General features: G+C 41.6%; 4 protein-coding genes across 5 annotated transcripts in view; 3 read left to right on the top strand and 1 right to left on the bottom strand.

Annotated features, from left to right (window-relative positions):
- syngr1b (synaptogyrin 1b) overlaps window positions 1-22,920 on the bottom strand; it is a 47,170-nt gene that overhangs the window by 16,574 nt on the left and 7,676 nt on the right. The gene's annotated exons all lie outside the window — the stretch shown is intronic.
- LOC115783900 (serine/threonine-protein kinase pim-2-like) lies at window positions 1,697-5,648 on the top strand. The gene is made up of 8 exons (XM_030734923.1): window positions 1,697-1,835; window positions 2,693-3,109; window positions 4,088-4,182; window positions 4,268-4,315; window positions 4,423-4,644; window positions 4,753-4,930; window positions 5,040-5,213; window positions 5,336-5,648. Exons 1-8 carry the CDS (start codon window positions 1,781-1,783, stop codon window positions 5,473-5,475), a joined length of 1,329 nt encoding a protein of 442 aa, XP_030590783.1. The 5' UTR covers window positions 1,697-1,780; the 3' UTR covers window positions 5,476-5,648.
- LOC115784048 (serine/threonine-protein kinase pim-2-like) lies at window positions 8,763-12,713 on the top strand. Its single transcript, XM_030735140.1, has 8 exons — window positions 8,763-8,901; window positions 9,759-10,175; window positions 11,153-11,247; window positions 11,333-11,380; window positions 11,488-11,709; window positions 11,818-11,995; window positions 12,105-12,278; window positions 12,401-12,713. The coding sequence occupies exons 1-8, from the start codon at window positions 8,847-8,849 to the stop codon at window positions 12,538-12,540; spliced, it is 1,329 nt and encodes a 442-aa protein (XP_030591000.1). The 5' UTR covers window positions 8,763-8,846; the 3' UTR covers window positions 12,541-12,713.
- Window positions 15,829-19,780, top strand: LOC115783974 (serine/threonine-protein kinase pim-2-like). The gene is made up of 8 exons (XM_030735036.1): window positions 15,829-15,967; window positions 16,825-17,241; window positions 18,220-18,314; window positions 18,400-18,447; window positions 18,555-18,776; window positions 18,885-19,062; window positions 19,172-19,345; window positions 19,468-19,780. Exons 1-8 carry the CDS (start codon window positions 15,913-15,915, stop codon window positions 19,605-19,607), a joined length of 1,329 nt encoding a protein of 442 aa, XP_030590896.1. The 5' UTR covers window positions 15,829-15,912; the 3' UTR covers window positions 19,608-19,780.

The following is a 22,920-nucleotide window of genomic DNA, read 5'->3' as shown; positions in this document are numbered from 1 at the left end:
ATTACGTGTGCAATTTATATCTTGTTCCCATTCATATGCTGCCGTGAAGAAAGGGAGAGCTGTCAAACAGAAATTTGTTGCATGGAAATGACAATAAAGAATTTCTAATTCACCAATTAACCTAAACATGTGAAAAAAAAAAATGATCTGAATGAAAAGAGAGGCAGCAAAGTGCATTAAAAACAAGCATGTGCCACTGCTTTCACTGTTTTGATGTGTGTACTTGTGTGGTCAAAGCCTGCTGCTTATATCCATGGTGCTGCTTATTTTCTCAGCTTTCATTTTTTTAATAAAACCTTTTTTTTATGTGCATGATTAACCAGAGATGCCAACATATGAACAGCAGCTTGATATGTTGAATTGGCGAATGTGTTAAATGTTTTTTCTGATGTTTGGACTAAAGGTTCTTTTGCTCTGTTTTTGAGGATGTTGAGGACAACCAAGAAGCTGCAGTGACGAGGTTTCCCTGTGAAACGTGAACATGCAGAACCCACAGATGACCTGGAAGGTGCTGGAGTCGTCTTCAGAGGTGTTTCACAACATTGGGAGACATGCAAAATGCTTTATTTGGACTTGAGCTTCCCATCACACTTTAAAAGCATATATATGGAGGGGAACAGCCTCAACAAAGGCTCAAGGGCTAAAAAAAAAGAAACTATCTGAAGGAACAAGATATGGCAGGTAGACTGGAACATTATTCCTGTGTAGTGTTTAATGTGTGTTCACCCTTTGTGTAGCTAAATCTTCAGTTCATCCTAATTTGGAACTATTTCCATTGCAGAACATCACTGGCTCTGTGCAGGTCCCATCAGATTGCTATCTAATGTGCTTTTGAATTCTTAAATTAGGAAGATTAAATTTTTAACATTTTATTTTGACACTGGCACATAGAAATGACAGATGCTGAGAAATGCTTCCTCAGATCAGCTTTAGGAGTGAATAGAAAGTGTTAACTGTGTGTACCATTTTTATTTGTGGTATTTCAGCTGATGGTTGGTATACAGTTGAACTGTGAGGTTGGGGACTTTCTATATTTTTTGTACTGATAACAAATAACATGAAAATGCCATAAGCAGCAGTCTATTAACAGATATTGCTTATGCTTCCAAACTTTGTCACTGAGCCCCGTTGTTGTTCAGTGGGTCTTTGGATAGGATTTGTTGACATGAAGAATACAGCAAACCAGCAGTCCTGTAACCCCAGGATAGAGGAAGCCAAGTGTGTCAGAGTGAACTGGGTCCCATTTTCAATTTGTTTACATTTTAGAAACAGTAAAACTGTCAGCAGATTGAAGTGTTGGTTGATATGAGAATACAAATCTATTGTTAGCTATTGGAACACAGGCAGTTGGGGAGGTAACTTAGGTTGGTGGAAACTGTTAGCATAAGAGGATTTAGTATTGGTACACTGTCTGTACAGTATTTCTATATGTGCTCAGTTCTCATAGGGCTGTGATGGGGGATTCACAGTAAGACATTTGAAAAGGGAACCCAACATGTTTTTGAGTTTTGATTTAACTTTTGACTGCCTTATTAATTTTAAAAAAAAATTCTTATTTTGGAATGTTCAGCCTCTTCTTTGCCCTCATAGAAAGACATGATAGAAGAACATCACAGAGTGATATCACAAAGAGATGGAATGGAACCTTGGACATCAAAGTCAACACACAGCACTTAACACACACTTCACTTGCACAGTCACAGAAGCAAGATCGAAGCAGCTGAATTTAACATCTGAATATTTGCGGCGGCGTGTTTTGGAAAATTTTCAAGTATTCAAAATGTCTTTTAAGACCATCAATGTCCTTAGTCCTGCGGCTTCTCAGAGAAACTCAGGTGAGTCAGCTGCTCCTGCATAAAGCTTCACATGGAGCCTTTTTTTTAAAGTTGCTTTGAAAAACATCTGCTAGTGCATTCAAAATTTTTTCAATGCAAATGATTTGAAGTATTTTCTGCAGTTCGGCTCATTTTCCCTGGTTTTAGTGCAGTAAGCTGCATTCCTCTTTTTTGTCTTAAGATCCACCTTCTGAATGTTATTGGAAACAGATCGAATGTATTTTCACGGCTAGATTCTTCACGTTTTAATGAAATGCAGTTTATTTGCAGTATGATGGTGCTGTGATTCCACAGCTCGGCCATCAGAGTCAGTAACCTGTTTAAAGTGTCGTCACCACGGCCTGTGTTCACATTTCAACTCAAGTTAAAGAATAAAAACACTTGTGTGCACTAATTATATTTTACAATTACATACAAGCAGCAGCTTAGTGTCTCTGTCGAGGTCATTTCCTCTTAAAGTAGCTTCTACAATGCTAAATGCTTCATGTGATGGTGTAGCAGAAGGTGGAGAAAGTAGGCTGAGTACAGACCTGGAGTAATTTTAAGTGTAGTAATTGTTAAGTGTAGTACTTGGGTAAGTGTACATGTGTGTAAACGCAGTGCTGCTGGATGTGCTGTAGAATGTGTGCCTGCAGACAGGTGGTTGTGTCCTCAAACTAAACTGCAGTCTTTCTCCAGACTGTAGCTGTCATTTATTTTTGTACTGATTGATTTATTTTAGATTTTTAAAATGTTGAACATTAAAACTTGATGACACTGAACATCACCCAGACTTCCTGGACACAGTCTGATGATAGATTTAAGGAATCACTGCAGTACACGCAGCTTGATAATAACTGGTTTTATCTCATTTGTAGAGAGCTGTGATATCACCACCAAACCCAAAAACAGCTTGGGAGAGCATCGCAGCATGCCTGCAAAGAGGAAGGCCAGCGCAATGCCAGAGTCCCCCACAAAAAGGCGGAGGTGTGCCAGCGGACCCCCTCAGCTGGCATTCCAGGCTGTCCAAGCAAAAAGTGGCAAAAGGAAGGCCAGCACTGAAAGGGGGACACCAGGAAAAAAACTCAAGTGTGAACCCAGCTGCACAAACTCCAGTGACACCATCAGGGGGGCTAACTGGAAGGAGAAGGACGGAGCTGAGAAGCTGCCGGAATCAGAGACTCCTGGGAGAGCAAACAGGAAGCGCACCCGTGACCCCTCCCCAGGCTGCAGCAGCCCATCAGCCTCCGTACCAAGCAGTGGGAAGGCATTCCTCCCATTCACACGTGACAGAGGTAAGCTGAAAGCGTGATAGTAACAGTGAGCTTAAGCTTGCATTGTTTAGTCAGGTTTGCAATTTCTCTATTAGCCTGCAGGTTTTAAGCCTTTTCCCATCAACACTTGCCACATTTACCCTCACTGAATTTCTCTCACTAACAGTAATCATAATAATTTGATGCAAACAGACGTCAGTTTCAGGGCTCATAGTGTTGCGGTCAAATGTCAGTAAGCAGCAGTACAAACATGCAAATATTTCACAAGTCAAACAATCATTTCTGAGTTGGAGCACAGCATCAGTCTCCTCCTCAACACTATTTTGGAGCCCTGTTCAGCTTCCAGGTGCTTTTCTAAAATCTGAGGCAGAGCTGCTCAGCAGCTGATGGACACTTTTTATGACTGACACAAAATGCTGAGTGTTTACATGATGGCCGCCCTCTTTAACATCACTCTAGCAAGCGTACACAGTATGTGTAAGGGTGTCTGTGTATGTGTAACATACACAGACACAAATGTGTACGATTGGATACATTCCACGATACAGCTATGTGTAAAGAAGTTGGAAGATGATGGGAATATTGTGGTATTTTCTTTTTGTTTAAGAAAAGTTATGTTAATGATACGTGAGCCTAGGTGAGACCTGACAGCTAGCAATTGTGGAGCTTTTGTGCTTCCTTCTGCACGCTCTTTCCTGTCAGCTCCTTCAAATAAACCAGAGTATTTCTAGTTGTGCAAACGTCTGAATTTAACTGTTTCCTGCTGTATCCTGCAGGTGAGAAAAGGAACACATAAGTTCAAAGCTGAAAACAGTTTTTTTTATTAATCTCAAGATAACGTCATTACATATTTCCATGTAGGTAAGCAAGTGAGGGGGATTAGAGATGAGGTATGTGGTATAAAGTGCTATGAGTGCTCAAGCAGAGCAGAAAAGCACTATATAAGAACCAGCCCGTTTCCTATTTACAACAGTAAAACCTGTATTTGTGTTTGTGTAGCTCACTTTGAAGCAAAGTACACGGAGGATTACCTGCTTGGAGAAGGAGGCTACGGTTCAGTTCTTGCTGGGAGGAGAAAGGCCGACTACTTACCAGTGAGTATAACGTACACATTCTTATATGTCTTGCACATTGCCACCATTCCCTGCACTAACCAAAGTACTCCTGACTGATCTGTAGGTGGCCATCAAACACATCAATAAAGACGATGTGGAGCGGAATCAAGTGGTGAGTGATTTAAACGTTTAAAAATGTTTCAACTTCCTGTAGCTTTGCTGTTTGTGAGGAAACCAGACAGAAAAACTCATGCACTCGTTCACTTTTCTTTTCTTTAGGTCATAAATGGGAAGACCTACGTGGTCCCACTGGAGGTTCTCCTTATGATAAAAGTCGGAGGTGGACCAGAGTCAGTAGGCACTCATGCAGCGGTCTCAATACTGGACTGGTATGACCTAGAGCAGGAGGTCCTCCTGGTGATGGAAAGACCAGTCCCCTGTGTGAACCTGCTGACCTACATGCAGAACAATGTTGGACCCCTGGAGGAGCATGTTGCTAAGGTACTTAAGTCCGGCCCAGAGAAGCTCCACAGAGCTTGTTTGATAGTTGCCACACTGACGGAAATGCGTCCCTTCTTCAGCTTTCTGACTGTCCTCTTTGTGTTTCAGAACATCATGAGGCAGTTGGTGGATGCAGCCATAAAAATGCACACCAAAAGAGTCTTTCATCGCGACATCAAGGCTGAAAACCTGCTCGTTGAGACCAGCTCCAGTGACCTGCGAGTGCGGGTCATCGACTTTGGATGTGGCTGCTGGGTGCAAGAAGAGCCATTCACCAGCTTCCTTGGTATGACATCAGGCTACTGCCCTTGATTCAGCCTTTGCTCTGCAGAGTGTTGATTGTGATTTCAGTCTGAACCTGTTCCTCATCCTTCCTTTCTGTCTGTGCATTGCAGGAACCTCAGCATACGCCCCTCCAGAGTTTTTCATATGTGGGAGGTATGAGGCTGCCCCCACCACAGTCTGGCAGCTTGGCACGCTGCTTTACAAAATGCTGGACAAAGACCACTATTTCACCACCTTCATGTTCCTCCGTAGGAACATTTCTTTTAACAATGACCTCTCCCAAGGTGAGACAATGGTAGAATAGCTGTTTTGGTGCTGACACTGTATAAATGTTTTGCTTACAATTTCCAAAAGATTGCTGCAGTTTACTGATCTTCGCTTTGTTTTCTGTCCTCTCTCTAATCAGACTGCCGGAACTTTCTGGAGCAATGTTTAGCTCTAGAACCAAAAGAGCGGGCCACCTTAGAAGAGATTCAGCAGCACCCCTGGCTGCAGAATCAAGCTCAAAGCACACCTCAACCACATGCCGAGACGCCTGGTCTTTAAGCTCTTTTATTTCTTTACTTATTTGTGTTTTGTTTATTTACTTTTGTTTGATTAACTACTTGATAGTTACCAGTCGCGGCAGATGACTGCCCCTCCCTGAGCCTGGTTCTGCCGGAGGGTTCTTCCTATTAAAAGGGAGTTTTACCTCCCCACTGTCGCCAAAGTGCTTGCTCATAGGGGGTTTCTGGTTATTTTCATTTTTCTTCTTGTTTTCATTATTATTATTAGTAGTAGTACTAGTAGCAGTATTAGTTGTATTGTTGTTATTTCACTTGTTATTCTTCTTCTTCTTCTTACAGTAGTAGTATTAGTAGTAGCATTAGTAGTATTTTTTTTTATTATTTTTAAAATAAAAATAATCAACTAAAAAAAATAATCAACTCTAACTTTCTTGATATGACTTTTACTTTTGAGCTTTGTCTTGTTATTTATGCAACTATTGTTTAAAACAATCTAATAATGCTCAACATAATGTCACTTATAATTTGAGGCCTCAACAGTCACCAGTTACCTGCAGCTATGTAGGTAACTGGTGACTGTAGAGATGAATTTCAAAGGTACTCAGCAAGTGACAGTTGATGAACCTGCATGTACAGAACGAGAATGGGCAGACTGCTCAGAGCTGAAATTCAGTCAACACTAACTCAAATATCAACTTATTATAACCAAAAGATGCAGAAGAGCATAAAGCACAAAACATCAAATCTTGACTACGAGCCACAGCAGCAGAAGTCCACACTTGGTACTACAAGTCCCACTCAGCTAAGAACAGGAAACTGAGGCTACAGTTCACACAGACTCACCAAAACTGGACAACAAAATACTGGGACACCATTGCCCCACTGTCTAATTTTTTTTATCCTTGTTTAATCGACTAATAAATTAGTTTATAAATGTTTATAAATGTTTGTAACGCTGTTACTGTGATATAAATGTTTACAGTGTGCTGGTCTGGAGCATTCATGTGTTAACACAATACCACAATCTAGGAGTGGAAGTCCCAGCAAATTCACCCGAAGCTCAGACCGCGCAGTGCTCACTGCAACAAAGCCAAAAGCTCCATCTCAGACTTAGCAGACTCTTTAAAATTAGAAACAGAAGCAAGAAGACCTCAGCCTGACTGAATGCTGTGGTGGGATGAAGGCTGCAAACCTCAAAGAACTGAAGCTATGAACTGAAGCACCTCAGAGGAGAGAAAAGACCTGCAGCGGTTCATTAAGACTTAGCAAAGATCATTGTTGCCCCTCTCCCATCCAAGGAACAAATTCACTCTGCCCGACTGACAAAAAAGAGCAGAAACAAATCAGGTCGGATTACACACACCCTGGACAATGTTTTTTGGCACCCTCCCCTCTGGCAGGCTCAGGGTCATGAGGGCATGGACTGAAAGACATAAACACAGTTCCTTCCCCGTGAAAGAGCCGTGAAAGCTCTGCTGTTAGCTGGAGCACAGACTTCACTCTGCACCTTACCCACATCCACACTTTATGGACATTTAGGCCTGTATTACCTCATTTATGTTGCTATTTACATTTAGCAATATTTATATTTGTTGCTCTTTTCTTGTTTCTGTTTTTGTTCTTGTTTTTATTTATTACGTGTGCAATTTATATCTTGTTCCCATTCATATGCTGCCGTGAAGAAAGGGAGAGCTGTCAAACAGAAATTTGTTGCATGGAAATGACAATAAAGAATTTCTAATTCACCAATTAACCTAAACATGTGAAAAAAAAATGATCTGAATGAAAAGAGAGGCAGCAAAGTGCATTAAAAACAAGCATGTGCCACTGCTTTCACTGTTTTGATGTGTGTACTTGTGTGGTCAAAGCCTGCTGCTTATATCCATGGTGCTGCTTATTTTCTCAGCTTTCATTTTTTTAATAAAACCTTTTTTTTATGTGCATGATTAACCAGAGATGCCAACATATGAACAGCAGCTTGATATGTTGAATTGGCAAATGTGTTAAATGTTTTTTCTGATGTTTGGACTAAAGGTTCTTTTGCTCTGTTTTTGAGGATGTTGAGGACAACCAAGAAGCTGCAGTGACGAGGTTTCCCTGTGAAACGTGAACATGCAGAACCCACAGATGACCTGGAAGGTGCTGGAGTCGTCTTCAGAGGTGTTTCACAACATTGGGAGACATGCAAAATGCTTTATTTGGACTTGAGCTTCCCATCAGACTTTAAAAGCATATATATGGAGGGGAACAGCCTCAACAAAGGCTCAAGGGCTAAAAAAAAAGAAACTATCTGAAGGAACAAGATATGGCAGGTAGACTGGAACATTATTCCTGTGTAGTGTTTAATGTGTGTTCACCCTTTGTGTAGCTAAATCTTCAGTTCATCCTAATTTGGAACTATTTCCATTGCAGAACATCACTGGCTCTGTGCAGGTCCCATCAGATTGCTATCTAATGTGCTTTTGAATTCTTAAATTAGGAAGATTAAATTTTTAACATTTTATTTTGACACTGGCACATAGAAATGACAGATGCTGAGAAATGCTTCCTCAGATCAGCTTTAGGAGTGAATAGAAAGTGTTAACTGTGTGTACCATTTTTATTTGTGGTATTTCAGCTGATGGTTGGTATACAGTTGAACTGTGAGGTTGGGGACTTTCTATATTTTTTGTACTGATAACAAATAACATGAAAATGCCATAAGCAGCAGTCTATTAACAGATATTGCTTATGCTTCCAAACTTTGTCACTGAGCCCCGTTGTTGTTCAGTGGGTCTTTGGATAGGATTTGTTGACATGAAGAATACAGCAAACCAGCAGTCCTGTAACCCCAGGATAGAGGAAGCCAAGTGTGTCAGAGTGAACTGGGTCCCATTTTCAATTTGTTTACATTTTAGAAACAGTAAAACTGTCAGCAGATTGAAGTGTTGGTTGATATGAGAATACAAATCTATTGTTAGCTATTGGAACACAGGCAGTTGGGGAGGTAACTTAGGTTGGTGGAAACTGTTAGCATAAGAGGATTTAGTATTGGTACACTGTCTGTACAGTATTTCTATATGTGCTCAGTTCTCATAGGGCTGTGATGGGGGATTCACAGTAAGACATTTGAAAAGGGAACCCAACATGTTTTTGAGTTTTGATTTAACTTTTGACTGCCTTATTAATTTTAAAAAAAAATTCTTATTTTGGAATGTTCAGCCTCTTCTTTGCCCTCATAGAAAGACATGATAGAAGAACATCACAGAGTGATATCACAAAGAGATGGAATGGAACCTTGGACATCAAAGTCAACACACAGCACTTAACACACACTTCACTTGCACAGTCACAGAAGCAAGATCGAAGCAGCTGAATTTAACATCTGAATATTTGCGGCGGCGTGTTTTGGAAAATTTTCAAGTATTCAAAATGTCTTTTAAGACCATCAATGTCCTTAGTCCTGCGGCTTCTCAGAGAAACTCAGGTGAGTCAGCTGCTCCTGCATAAAGCTTCACATGGAGCCTTTTTTTTAAAGTTGCTTTGAAAAACATCTGCTAGTGCATTCAAAATTTTTTCAATGCAAATGATTTGAAGTATTTTCTGCAGTTCGGCTCATTTTCCCTGGTTTTAGTGCAGTAAGCTGCATTCCTCTTTTTTGTCTTAAGATCCACCTTCTGAATGTTACTGGAAACAGATCGAATGTATTTTCACGGCTAGATTCTTCACGTTTTAATGAAATGCAGTTTATTTGCAGTATGATGGTGCTGTGATTCCACAGCTCGGCCATCAGAGTCAGTAACCTGTTTAAAGTGTCGTCACCACGGCCTGTGTTCACATTTCAACTCAAGTTAAAGAATAAAAACACTTGTGTGCACTAATTATATTTTACAATTACATACAAGCAGCAGCTTAGTGTCTCTGTCGAGGTCATTTCCTCTTAAAGTAGCTTCTACAATGCTAAATGCTTCATGTGATGGTGTAGCAGAAGGTGGAGAAAGTAGGCTGAGTACAGACCTGGAGTAATTTTAAGTGTAGTAATTGTTAAGTGTAGTACTTGGGTAAGTGTACATGTGTGTAAACGCAGTGCTGCTGGATGTGCTGTAGAATGTGTGCCTGCAGACAGGTGGTTGTGTCCTCAAACTAAACTGCAGTCTTTCTCCAGACTGTAGCTGTCATTTATTTTTGTACTGATTGATTTATTTTAGATTTTTAAAATGTTGAACATTAAAACTTGATGACACTGAACATCACCCAGACTTCCTGGACACAGTCTGATGATAGATTTAAGGAATCACTGCAGTACACGCAGCTTGATAATAACTGGTTTTATCTCATTTGTAGAGAGCTGTGATATCACCACCAAACCCAAAAACAGCTTGGGAGAGCATCGCAGCATGCCTGCAAAGAGGAAGGCCAGCGCAATGCCAGAGTCCCCCACAAAAAGGCGGAGGTGTGCCAGCGGACCCCCTCAGCTGGCATTCCAGGCTGTCCAAGCAAAAAGTGGCAAAAGGAAGGCCAGCACTGAAAGGGGGACACCAGGAAAAAAACTCAAGTGTGAACCCAGCTGCACAAACTCCAGTGACACCATCAGGGGGGCTAACTGGAAGGAGAAGGACGGAGCTGAGAAGCTGCCGGAATCAGAGACTCCTGGGAGAGCAAACAGGAAGCGCGCCCGTGACCCCTCCCCAGGCTGCAGCAGCCCATCAGCCTCCGTACCAAGCAGTGGGAAGGCATTCCTCCCATTCACACGTGACAGAGGTAAGCTGAAAGTGTGATAGTAACAGTGAGCTTAAGCTTGCATTGTTTAGTCAGGTTTGCAATTTCTCTATTAGCCTGCAGGTTTTAAGCCTTTTCCCATCAACACTTGCCACATTTACCCTCACTGAATTTCTCTCACTAACAGTAATCATAATAATTTGATGCAAACAGATGTCAGTTTCAGGGCTCATAGTGTTGCGGTCAAATGTCAGTAAGCAGCAGTACAAACATGCAAATATTTCACAAGTCAAACAATCATTTCTGAGTTGGAGCACAGCATCAGTCTCCTCCTCAACACTATTTTGGAGCCGTGTTCAGCTTCCAGGTGCTTTTCTAAAATCTGAGGCAGAGCTGCTCAGCAGCTGATGGACACTTTTTATGACTGACACAAAATGCTGAGTGTTTACATGATGGCCGCCCTCTTTAACATCACTCTAGCAAGCGTACACAGTATGTGTAAGGGTGTCTGTGTATGTGTAACATACACAGACACAAATGTGTACGATTGGATACATTCCACGATACAGCTGTGTGTAAAGAAGTTGGAAGATGACGGGAATATTGTGGTATTTTCTTTTGTTTAAGAAAAGTTATGTTAATGATACGTGAGCCTAGGTGAGACCTGACAGCTAGCAATTGTGGAGCTTTTGTGCTTCCTTCTGCACGCTCTTTCCTGTCAGCTCCTTCAAATAAACCAGAGTATTTCTAGTTGTGCAAACGTCTGAATTTAACTGTTTCCTGCTGTATCCTGCAGGTGAGAAAAGGAACACATAAGTTCAAAGCTGAAAACTGTTTTTTTTATTAATCTCAAGATAACGTCATTACATATTTCCATGTAGGTAAGCAAGTGAGGGGGATTAGAGATGAGGTATGTGGTATAAAGTGCTATGAGTGCTCAAGCAGAGCAGAAAAGCACTATATAAGAACCAGCCCGTTTCCTATTTACAACAGTAAAACCTGTATCTGTGTTTGTGTAGCTCACTTTGAAGCAAAGTACACGGAGGATTACCTGCTTGGAGAAGGAGGCTACGGTTCAGTTCTTGCTGGGAAGAGAAAGGCCGACTACTTACCAGTGAGTATAACGTACACATTCTTATATGTCTTGCACATTGCCACCATTCCCTGCACTAACCAAAGTACTCCTGACTGATCTGTAGGTGGCCATCAAACACATCAAAAAAGACGATGTGGAGCGGAATCAAGTGGTGAGTGATTTAAACGTTTAAAAATGTTTCAACTTCCTGTAGCTTTGCTGTTTGTGAGGAAACCAGACAGAAAAACTCATGCACTCATTCACTTTTCTTTTCTTTAGGTCATAAATGGGAAGACCTACGTGGTCCCACTGGAGGTTCTCCTTATGATAAAAGTCGGAGGTGGACCAGAGTCAGTAGGCACTCATGCAGCGGTCTCAATACTGGACTGGTATGACCTAGAGCAGGAGGTCCTCCTGGTGATGGAAAGACCAGTCCCCTGTGTGAACCTGCTGACCTACATGCAGAACAATGTTGGACCCCTGGAGGAGCATGTTGCTAAGGTACTTAAGTCCGGCCCAGAGAAGCTCCACAGAGCTTGTTTGATAGTTGCCACACTGACGGGAATGAGTCCCTTCTTCAGCTTTCTGACTGTCCTCTTTGTGTTTCAGAACATCATGAGGCAGTTGGTGGATGCAGCCATAAAAATGCACACCAAAAGAGTCTTTCATCGCGACATCAAGGCTGAAAACCTGCTCGTTGAGACCAGCTCCAGTGACCTGCGAGTGCGGGTCATCGACTTTGGATGTGGCTGCTGGGTGCAAGAAGAGCCATTCACCAGCTTCCTTGGTATGACATCAGGCTACTGCCCTTGATTCAGCCTTTGCTCTGCAGAGTGTTGATTGTGATTTCAGTCTGAACCTGTTCCTCATCCTTCCTTTCTGTCTGTGCATTGCAGGAACCTCAGCATACGCCCCTCCAGAGTTTTTCATATGTGGGAGGTATGAGGCTGCCCCCACCACAGTCTGGCAGCTTGGCACGCTGCTTTACAAAATGCTGGACAAAGACCACTATTTCACCACCTTCATGTTCCTCCGTAGGAACATTTCTTTTAACAATGACCTCTCCCAAGGTGAGACAATGGTAGAATAGCTGTTTTGGTGCTGACACTGTATAAATGTTTTGCTTACAATTTCCAAAAGATTGCTGCAGTTTACTGATCTTCGCTTTGTTTTCTGTCCTCTCTCTAATCAGACTGCCGGAACTTTCTGGAGCAATGTTTAGCTCTAGAACCAAAAGAGCGGGCCACCTTAGAAGAGATTCAGCAGCACCCCTGGCTGCAGAATCAAGCTCAAAGCACACCTCAACCACATGCCGAGACGCCTGGTCTTTAAGCTCTTTTATTTCTTTACTTATTTGTGTTTTGTTTATTTACTTTTGTTTGATTAACTACTTGATAGTTACCAGTCGCGGCAGATGACTGCCCCTCCCTGAGCCTGGTTCTGCCGGAGGGTTCTTCCTATTAAAAGGGAGTTTTACCTCCCCACTGTCGCCAAAGTGCTTGCTCATAGGGGGTTTCTGGTTATTTTCATTTTTCTTCTTGTTTTCATTATTATTATTAGTAGTAGTACTAGTAGCAGTATTAGTTGTATTGTTGTTATTTCACTTGTTATTCTTCTTCTTCTTCTTACAGTAGTAGTATTAGTAGTAGCATTAGTAGTATTTTTTTTTAATTATTTTTTAAATAAAAATAATCAACTAAAAAAAATAATCAACTCTAACTTTCTTGATATGACTTTTACTTTTGAGCTTTGTCTTGTTATTTATGCAACTATTGTTTAAAACAATCTAATAATGCTCAACATAATGTCACTTATAATTTGAGGCCTCAACAGTCACCAGTTACCTGCAGCTATGTAGGTAACTGGTGACTGTAGAGATGAATTTCAAAGGTACTCAGCAAGTGACAGTTGATGAACCTGCATGTACAGAACGAGAATGGGCAGACTGCTCAGAGCTGAAATTCAGTCAACACTAACTCAAATATCAACTTATTATAACCAAAAGATGCAGAAGAGCATAAAGCACAAAACATCAAATCTTGACTACGAGCCACAGCAGCAGAAGTCCACACTTGGTACTACAAGTCCCACTCAGCTAAGAACAGGAAACTGAGGCTACAGTTCACACAGACTCACCAAAACTGGACAACAAAATACTGGGACACCATTGCCCCACTGTCTAATTTTTTTTATCCTTGTTTAATCGACTAATAAATTAGTTTATAAATGTTTATAAATGTTTGTAACGCTGTTACTGTGATATAAATGTTTACAGTGTGCTGGTCTGGAGCATTCATGTGTTAACACAATACCACAATCTAGGAGTGGAAGTCCCAGCAAATTCACCCGAAGCTCAGACCGCGCAGTGCTCACTGCAACAAAGCCAAAAGCTCCATCTCAGACTTAGCAGACTCTTTAAAATTAGAAACAGAAGCAAGAAGACCTCAGCCTGACTGAATGCTGTGGTGGGATGAAGGCTGCAAACCTCAAAGAACTGAAGCTATGAACTGAAGCACCTCAGAGGAGAGAAAAGACCTGCAGCGGTTCATTAAGACTTAGCAAAGATCATTGTTGCCCCTCTCCCATCCAAGGAACAAATTCACTCTGCCCGACTGACAAAAAAGAGCAGAAACAAATCAGGTCGGATTACACACACCCTGGACAATGTTTTTTGGCACCCTCCCCTCTGGCAGGCTCAGGGTCATGAGGGCATGGACTGAAAGACATAAACACAGTTCCTTCCCCGTGAAAGAGCCGTGAAAGCTCTGCTGTTAGCTGGAGCACAGACTTCACTCTGCACCTTACCCACATCCACACTTTATGGACATTTAGGCCTGTATTACCTCATTTATGTTGCTATTTACATTTAGCAATATTTATATTTGTTGCTCTTTTCTTGTTTCTGTTTTTGTTCTTGTTTTTATTTATTACGTGTGCAATTTATATCTTGTTCCCATTCATATGCTGCCGTGAAGAAAGGGAGAGCTGTCAAACAGAAATTTGTTGCATGGAAATGACAATAAAGAATTTCTAATTCACCAATTAACCTAAACATGTGAAAAAAAAATGATCTGAATGAAAAGAGAGGCAGCAAAGTGCATTAAAAACAAGCATGTGCCACTGCTTTCACTGTTTTGATGTGTGTACTTGTGTGGTCAAAGCCTGCTGCTTATATCCATGGTGCTGCTTATTTTCTCAGCTTTCATTTTTTTAATAAAACCTTTTTTTTATGTGCATGATTAACCAGAGATGCCAACATATGAACAGCAGCTTGATATGTTGAATTGGCAAATGTGTTAAATGTTTTTTCTGATGTTTGGACTAAAGGTTCTTTTGCTCTGTTTTTGAGGATGTTGAGGACAACCAAGAAGCTGCAGTGACGAGGTTTCCCTGTGAAACGTGAACATGCAGAACCCACAGATGACCTGGAAGGTGCTGGAGTCGTCTTCAGAGGTGTTTCACAACATTGGGAGACATGCAAAATGCTTTATTTGGACTTGAGCTTCCCATCAGACTTTAAAAGCATATATATGGAGGGGAACAGCCTCAACAAAGGCTCAAGGGCTAAAAAAAAAGAAACTATCTGAAGGAACAAGATATGGCAGGTAGACTGGAACATTATTCCTGTGTAGTGTTTAATGTGTGTTCACCCTTTGTGTAGCTAAATCTTCAGTTCATCCTAATTTGGAACTATTTCCATTGCAGAACATCACTGGCTCTGTGCAGGTCCCATCAGATTGCTATCTAATGTGCTTTTGAATTCTTAAATTAGGAAGATTAAAGTTTTAACATTTTATTTTGACACTGGCACATAGAAATGACAGATGCTGAGAAATGCTTCCTCAGATCAGCTTTAGGAGTGAATAGAAAGTGTTAACTGTGTGTACCATTTTTATTTGTGGTATTTCAGCTGATGGTTGGTATACAGTTGAACTGTGAGGTTGGGGACTTTCTATATTTTTTGTACTGATAACAAATAACATGAAAATGCCATAAGCAGCAGTCTATTAACAGATATTGCTTATGCTTCCAAACTTTGTCACTGAGCCCCGTTGTTGTTCAGTGGGTCTTTGGATAGGATTTGTTGACATGAAGAATACAGCAAACCAGCAGTCCTGTAACCCCAGGATAGAGGAAGCCAAGTGTGTCAGAGTGAACTGGGTCCCATTTTCAATTTGTTTACATTTTAGAAACAGTAAAACTGTCAGCAGATTGAAGTGTTGGTTGATATGAGAATACAAATCTATTGTTAGCTATTGGAACACAGGCAGTTGGGGAGGTAACTTAGGTTGGTGGAAACTGTTAGCATAAGAGGATTTAGTATTGGTACACTGTCTGTACAGTATTTCTATATGTGCTCAGTTCTCATAGGGCTGTGATGGGGGATTCACAGTAAGACATTTGAAAAGGGAACCCAACATGTTTTTGAGTTTTGATTTAACTTTTGACTGCCTTATTAATTTTAAAAAAAAATTCTTATTTTGGAATGTTCAGCCTCTTCTTTGCCCTCATAGAAAGACATGATAGAAGAACATCACAGAGTGATATCACAAAGAGATGGAATGGAACCTTGGACATCAAAGTCAACACACAGCACTTAACACACACTTCACTTGCACAGTCACAGAAGCAAGATCGAAGCAGCTGAATTTAACATCTGAATATTTGCGGCGGCGTGTTTTGGAAAATTTTCAAGTATTCAAAATGTCTTTTAAGACCATCAATGTCCTTAGTCCTGCGGCTTCTCAGAGAAACTCAGGTGAGTCAGCTGCTCCTGCATAAAGCTTCACATGGAGCCTTTTTTTTAAAGTTGCTTTGAAAAACATCTGCTAGTGCATTCAAAATTTTTTCAATGCAAATGATTTGAAGTATTTTCTGCAGTTCGGCTCATTTTCCCTGGTTTTAGTGCAGTAAGCTGCATTCCTCTTTTTTGTCTTAAGATCCACCTTCTGAATGTTATTGGAAACAGATCGAATGTATTTTCACGGCTAGATTCTTCACGTTTTAATGAAATGCAGTTTATTTGCAGTATGATGGTGCTGTGATTCCACAGCTCGGCCATCAGAGTCAGTAACCTGTTTAAAGTGTCGTCACCACGGCCTGTGTTCACATTTCAACTCAAGTTAAAGAATAAAAACACTTGTGTGCACTAATTATATTTTACAATTACATACAAGCAGCAGCTTAGTGTCTCTGTCGAGGTCATTTCCTCTTAAAGTAGCTTCTACAATGCTAAATGCTTCATGTGATGGTGTAGCAGAAGGTGGAGAAAGTAGGCTGAGTACAGACCTGGAGTAATTTTAAGTGTAGTAATTGTTAAGTGTAGTACTTGGGTAAGTGTACATGTGTGTAAACGCAGTGCTGCTGGATGTGCTGTAGAATGTGTGCCTGCAGACAGGTGGTTGTGTCCTCAAACTAAACTGCAGTCTTTCTCCAGACTGTAGCTGTCATTTATTTTTGTACTGATTGATTTATTTTAGATTTTTAAAATGTTGAACATTAAAACTTGATGACACTGAACATCACCCAGACTTCCTGGACACAGTCTGATGATAGATTTAAGGAATCACTGCAGTACACGCAGCTTGATAATAACTGGTTTTATCTCATTTGTAGAGAGCTGTGATATCACCACCAAACCCAAAAACAGCTTGGGAGAGCATCGCAGCATGCCTGCAAAGAGGAAGGCCAGCGCAATGCCAGAGTCCCCCACAAAAAGGCGGAGGTGTGCCAGCGGACCCCCTCAGCTGGCATTCCAGGCTGTCCAAGCAAAAAGTGGCAAAAGGAAGGCCAGCACTGAAAGGGGGACACCAGGAAAAAAACTCAAGTGTGAACCCAGCTGCACAAACTCCAGTGACACCATCAGGGGGGCTAACTGGAAGGAGAAGGACGGAGCTGAGAAGCTGCCGGAATCAGAGACTCCTGGGAGAGCAAACAGGAAGCGCGCCCGTGACCCCTCCCCAGGCTGCAGCAGCCCATCAGCCTCCGTACCAAGCAGTGGGAAGGCATTCCTCCCATTCACACGTGACAGAGGTAAGCTGAAAGTGTGATAGTAACAGTGAGCTTAAGCTTGCATTGTTTAGTCAGGTTTGCAATTTCTCTATTAGCCTGCAGGTTTTAAGCCTTTTCCCATCAACACTTGCCACATTTACCCTCACTGAATTTCTCTCACTAACAGTAATCATAATAATTTGATGCAAACAGATGTCAGTTTCAGGGCTCATAGTGTTGCGGTCAAATGTCAGTAAGCAGCAGTACAAACATGCAAATATTTCACAAGTCAAACAATCATTTCTGAGTTGGAGCACAGCATCAGTCTCCTCCTCAACACTATTTTGGAGCCGTGTTCAGCTTCCAGGTGCTTTTCTAAAATCTGAGGCAGAGCTGCTCAGCAGCTGATGGACACTTTTTATGACTGACACAAAATGCTGAGTGTTTACATGATGGCCGCCCTCTTTAACATCACTCTAGCAAGCGTACACAGTATGTGTAAGGGTGTCTGTGTATGTGTAACATACACAGACACAAATGTGTACGATTGGATACATTCCACGATACAGCTGTGTGTAAAGAAGTTGGAAGATGACGGGAATATTGTGGTATTTTCTTTTTGTTTAAGAAAAGTTATGTTAATGATACGTGAGCCTAGGTGAGACCTGACAGCTAGCAATTGTGGAGCTTTTGTGCTTCCTTCTGCACGCTCTTTCCTGTCAGCTCCTTCAAATAAACCAGAGTATTTCTAGTTGTGCAAACGTCTGAATTTAACTGTTTCCTGCTGTATCCTGCAGGTGAGAAAAGGAACACATAAGTTCAAAGCTGAAAACTGTTTTTTTTATTAATCTCAAGATAACGTCATTACATATTTCCATGTAGGTAAGCAAGTGAGGGGGATTAGAGATGAGGTATGTGGTATAAAGTGCTATGAGTGCTCAAGCAGAGCAGAAAAGCACTATATAAGAACCAGCCCGTTTCCTATTTACAACAGTAAAACCTGTATCTGTGTTTGTGTAGCTCACTTTGAAGCAAAGTACACGGAGGATTACCTGCTTGGAGAAGGAGGCTACGGTTCAGTTCTTGCTGGGAAGAGAAAGGCCGACTACTTACCAGTGAGTATAACGTACACATTCTTATATGTCTTGCACATTGCCACCATTCCCTGCACTAACCAAAGTACTCCTGACTGATCTGTAGGTGGCCATCAAACACATCAAAAAAGACGATGTGGAGCGGAATCAAGTGGTGAGTGATTTAAACGTTTAAAAATGTTTCAACTTCCTGTAGCTTTGCTGTTTGTGAGGAAACCAGACAGAAAAACTCATGCACTCATTCACTTTTCTTTTCTTTAGGTCATAAATGGGAAGACCTACGTGGTCCCACTGGAGGTTCTCCTTATGATAAAAGTCGGAGGTGGACCAGAGTCAGTAGGCACTCATGCAGCGGTCTCAATACTGGACTGGTATGACCTAGAGCAGGAGGTCCTCCTGGTGATGGAAAGACCAGTCCCCTGTGTGAACCTGCTGACCTACATGCAGAACAATGTTGGACCCCTGGAGGAGCATGTTGCTAAGGTACTTAAGTCCGGCCCAGAGAAGCTCCACAGAGCTTGTTTGATAGTTGCCACACTGACGGAAATGAGTCCCTTCTTCAGCTTTCTGACTGTCCTCTTTGTGTTTCAGAACATCATGAGGCAGTTGGTGGATGCAGCCATAAAAATGCACACCAAAAGAGTCTTTCATCGCGACATCAAGGCTGAAAACCTGCTCGTTGAGACCAGCTCCAGTGACCTGCGAGTGCGGGTCATCGACTTTGGATGTGGCTGCTGGGTGCAAGAAGAGCCATTCACCAGCTTCCTTGGTATGACATCAGGCTACTGCCCTTGATTCAGCCTTTGCTCTGCAGAGTGTTGATTGTGATTTCAGTCTGAACCTGTTCCTCATCCTTCCTTTCTGTCTGTGCATTGCAGGAACCTCAGCATACGCCCCTCCAGAGTTTTTCATATGTGGGAGGTATGAGGCTGCCCCCACCACAGTCTGGCAGCTTGGCACGCTGCTTTACAAAATGCTGGACAAAGACCACTATTTCACCACCTTCATGTTCCTCCGTAGGAACATTTCTTTTAACAATGACCTCTCCCAAGGTGAGACAATGGTAGAATAGCTGTTTTGGTGCTGACACTGTATAAATGTTTTGCTTACAATTTCCAAAAGATTGCTGCAGTTTACTGATCTTCGCTTTGTTTTCTGTCCTCTCTCTAATCAGACTGCCGGAACTTTCTGGAGCAATGTTTAGCTCTAGAACCAAAAGAGCGGGCCACCTTAGAAGAGATTCAGCAGCACCCCTGGCTGCAGAATCAAGCTCAAAGCACACCTCAACCACATGCCGAGACGCCTGGTCTTTAAGCTCTTTTATTTCTTTACTTATTTGTGTTTTGTTTATTTACTTTTGTTTGATTAACTACTTGATAGTTACCAGTCGCGGCAGATGACTGCCCCTCCCTGAGCCTGGTTCTGCCGGAGGGTTCTTCCTATTAAAAGGGAGTTTTACCTCCCCACTGTCGCCAAAGTGCTTGCTCATAGGGGGTTTCTGGTTATTTTCATTTTTCTTCTTGTTTTCATTATTATTATTAGTAGTAGTACTAGTAGCAGTATTAGTTGTATTGTTGTTATTTCACTTGTTATTCTTCTTCTTCTTCTTACAGTAGTAGTATTAGTAGTAGCATTAGTAGTATTTTTTTTTAATTATTTTTTAAATAAAAATAATCAACTAAAAAAAATAATCAACTCTAACTTTCTTGATATGACTTTTACTTTTGAGCTTTGTCTTGTTATTTATGCAACTATTGTTTAAAACAATCTAATAATGCTCAACATAATGTCACTTATAATTTGAGGCCTCAACAGTCACCAGTTACCTGCAGCTATGTAGGTAACTGGTGACTGTAGAGATGAATTTCAAAGGTACTCAGCAAGTGACAGTTGATGAACCTGCATGTACAGAACGAGAATGGGCAGACTGCTCAGAGCTGAAATTCAGTCAACACTAACTCAAATATCAACTTATTATAACCAAAAGATGCAGAAGAGCATAAAGCACAAAACATCAAATCTTGACTACGAGCCACAGCAGCAGAAGTCCACACTTGGTACTACAAGTCCCACTCAGCTAAGAACAGGAAACTGAGGCTACAGTTCACACAGACTCACCAAAACTGGACAACAAAATACTGGGACACCATTGCCCCACTGTCTAATTTTTTTTATCCTTGTTTAATCGACTAATAAATTAGTCATCAGGAACGTCACTAGTTTTGGCATGACCTAGTTCACTAAGCAGGAAAACGCACACTGTCTTCAGGGTCACAATTGTATTTGGTGCCACATGGCAGGGGGCAGATTGAATTACAAAGCTTTTTCTCAGGCTTGAAGCAAAAGTCCAGTGGGGCTTGTATCGACTTGAGCTTGAGCATATCTTTTCCATGCACGGTTAGTGCATATGCAAGATATGCACTAACTTACATGCACGTTTAAGAAATAAAAACACAGAATCAAACATACAAATGCATAAAAAACAAATGAAACATGAAGTTTCTGCACCCAAGCATTTCCCACGTGCTTAGAAACCATAACAAGTGAAGCGTGTAACACGGTTTCATATGTGACTTGACTTCTTTAGGTGTATGTGTGTGAGTGTCTGTGCAAAGAGAAGCTTCCCCACCCTACTGAATCTGCAGAGAGATCACAAGGCTTCTGAAGGTGGTGAAAGCAGGCACTGTAGTCTCTGGTCTTATGACCAACTGAGGGTCACTCACAAATTGTCCTTTAAGAATACTGATTACAAGATTTGTGTGTGTGTGTATGTGTGTGAGCGTGCGCAAGCACATGCTTCTGAAATTGTGTGCATGCATGCGTGAATGCATGTGGTTCCTCCAGAATCTCCCTTTTAAATTCTTGCTTTGTGTCTCGCCATTCAGTCTTTCTTTAGAGCTTTAAACAGAAATTCTCATATTTGAGAAATACACGTGATTGCTGCAGTGCAACACACACACCCGTACACACCCACAAAGACCCATATCAGCTGCTGCCTAGACCTAAATCACATCAGTCCAATCTGGCTGTTTGTTAATGATTTAAAGCTGCTGTTGTGCTGGCTCAAAGGCCTTTTTGCTTCCATTGTAAGAACCAGACAATTGAGCTGGGCCTCATGTCACCCCGCTATTCATTCACTGTACCTCACAAAATCCTGTACTAGAAGTAGCCACACACACACACACACACACACACACACACACACACACACACACACACACACACACACACACACACACACACACACACACACACACAATGACCTAGCAATGTCCCAGTCTCTGTGGCTGCCATTTCAGCACGGTGTGCCCATATTCAAGGAATAAATACTGTAAAATGCTGAAAAAAAAGTTTCTCATCTTTGCTGAATCACTGATTCACAGATTTAAACTTATTTTTGCAATATTTTTACACTCGCAAATTAAAGTTGTAAACCAGCACATTTCATAGTTCAGGTGCCTTCACCTGAGGAAAAAAAAAAAGAAAGAGTAAAACAAAGCAAAACTAAGAGCAAAAGCAGCAGGATAGGAATCTTGGCTTCTTTTTCAGTTTTGTTATTTGAGCAACTACCACCCCCTCTTTCTTATGTGGCGTTTGTCCCACTTTCACATAGGACTGTTTGCCCTCAGAGCTTAAGAGTAACTCCAGATCAGCTCATGTCTGGGAAATCACCATCTCCACATCTGATTATATTACATGATAATGGTGTAAGATGACTGGAAAAGAACATTTTATGCCTAATTTTCAGATTAACCCCCTTCATGCTGAGTGGGCGACACAAAATCTGGGAGCTCTGTAAGAAGAGGTGAGACACTGACCTCCTTACAGGACCAAAATAAGTTAATGGAGTGAATCCAGGTGGCGATGCTGCAGATCTGCATGAAGGTCCCACAGAAGTTGCATAGATAACTCATGTGGCCTATTATTTGCAATTGTCAAAACCATGGGATCATTGATTAGCTTCTAGATGATCAGGGTAAAGGTACTTCAGTGCTCAGGCCTCCCAAAAAATGAGCAATGCCCACTCAGCGTGGAACGGGTTAATCTGAAAATGAAGCATCTCAGGATTCATCCAGAACTAAGACTTGCTTTATTACAACGTATTCAATCACACATAACTGGACCCTGAGCAATAGTGATGGGTCGGTCACGAACGATCCGGCTCTAGGAGCCGGCTCCCGATAGTGAGCCGTTTCTTTTTTCATTTCGTTTTTTTTTTTTTTTTGTGGAAGCCGCACGTGATTGGTTAAGATGAATGGTAGCATATGATCGTCTACACTGAGCGGGAGGGGAGGGTCCACGGACACACTGCACAGTGAGTAAACAAACACCAGAGAGGGAGGGGCTCCTGCAAAATGCGCTCGGAGACAGGAAAGAGCCAGAGGAAGTTGCGAGTTACATAGAGGCTACACGCGGGAACGGTGAGGAAACTGAGTGACGGAAAGCGTAGCAAAGACTGGAAACATTTTAACCTTTTACCTCCAAACATGTAAGAAACAGCGTACTTCAAAAGTGCCGGCATTTGCGGACTTCCGGTCACAAAAATCGTAATACCACTACATGACTGTGAAGTGCAATTTCTGAGCTTTCAGGAACCCTTTGAATTTTTCCGATAGCACGAATGGTC

This window comes from Archocentrus centrarchus, chromosome 1 (assembly GCF_007364275.1).
Source record: "Archocentrus centrarchus isolate MPI-CPG fArcCen1 chromosome 1, fArcCen1, whole genome shotgun sequence".
Classification (NCBI taxonomy): Eukaryota; Metazoa; Chordata; class Actinopteri; order Cichliformes; family Cichlidae; genus Archocentrus; species Archocentrus centrarchus.
This window is presented reverse-complemented; position numbering and strand designations above follow the sequence as displayed.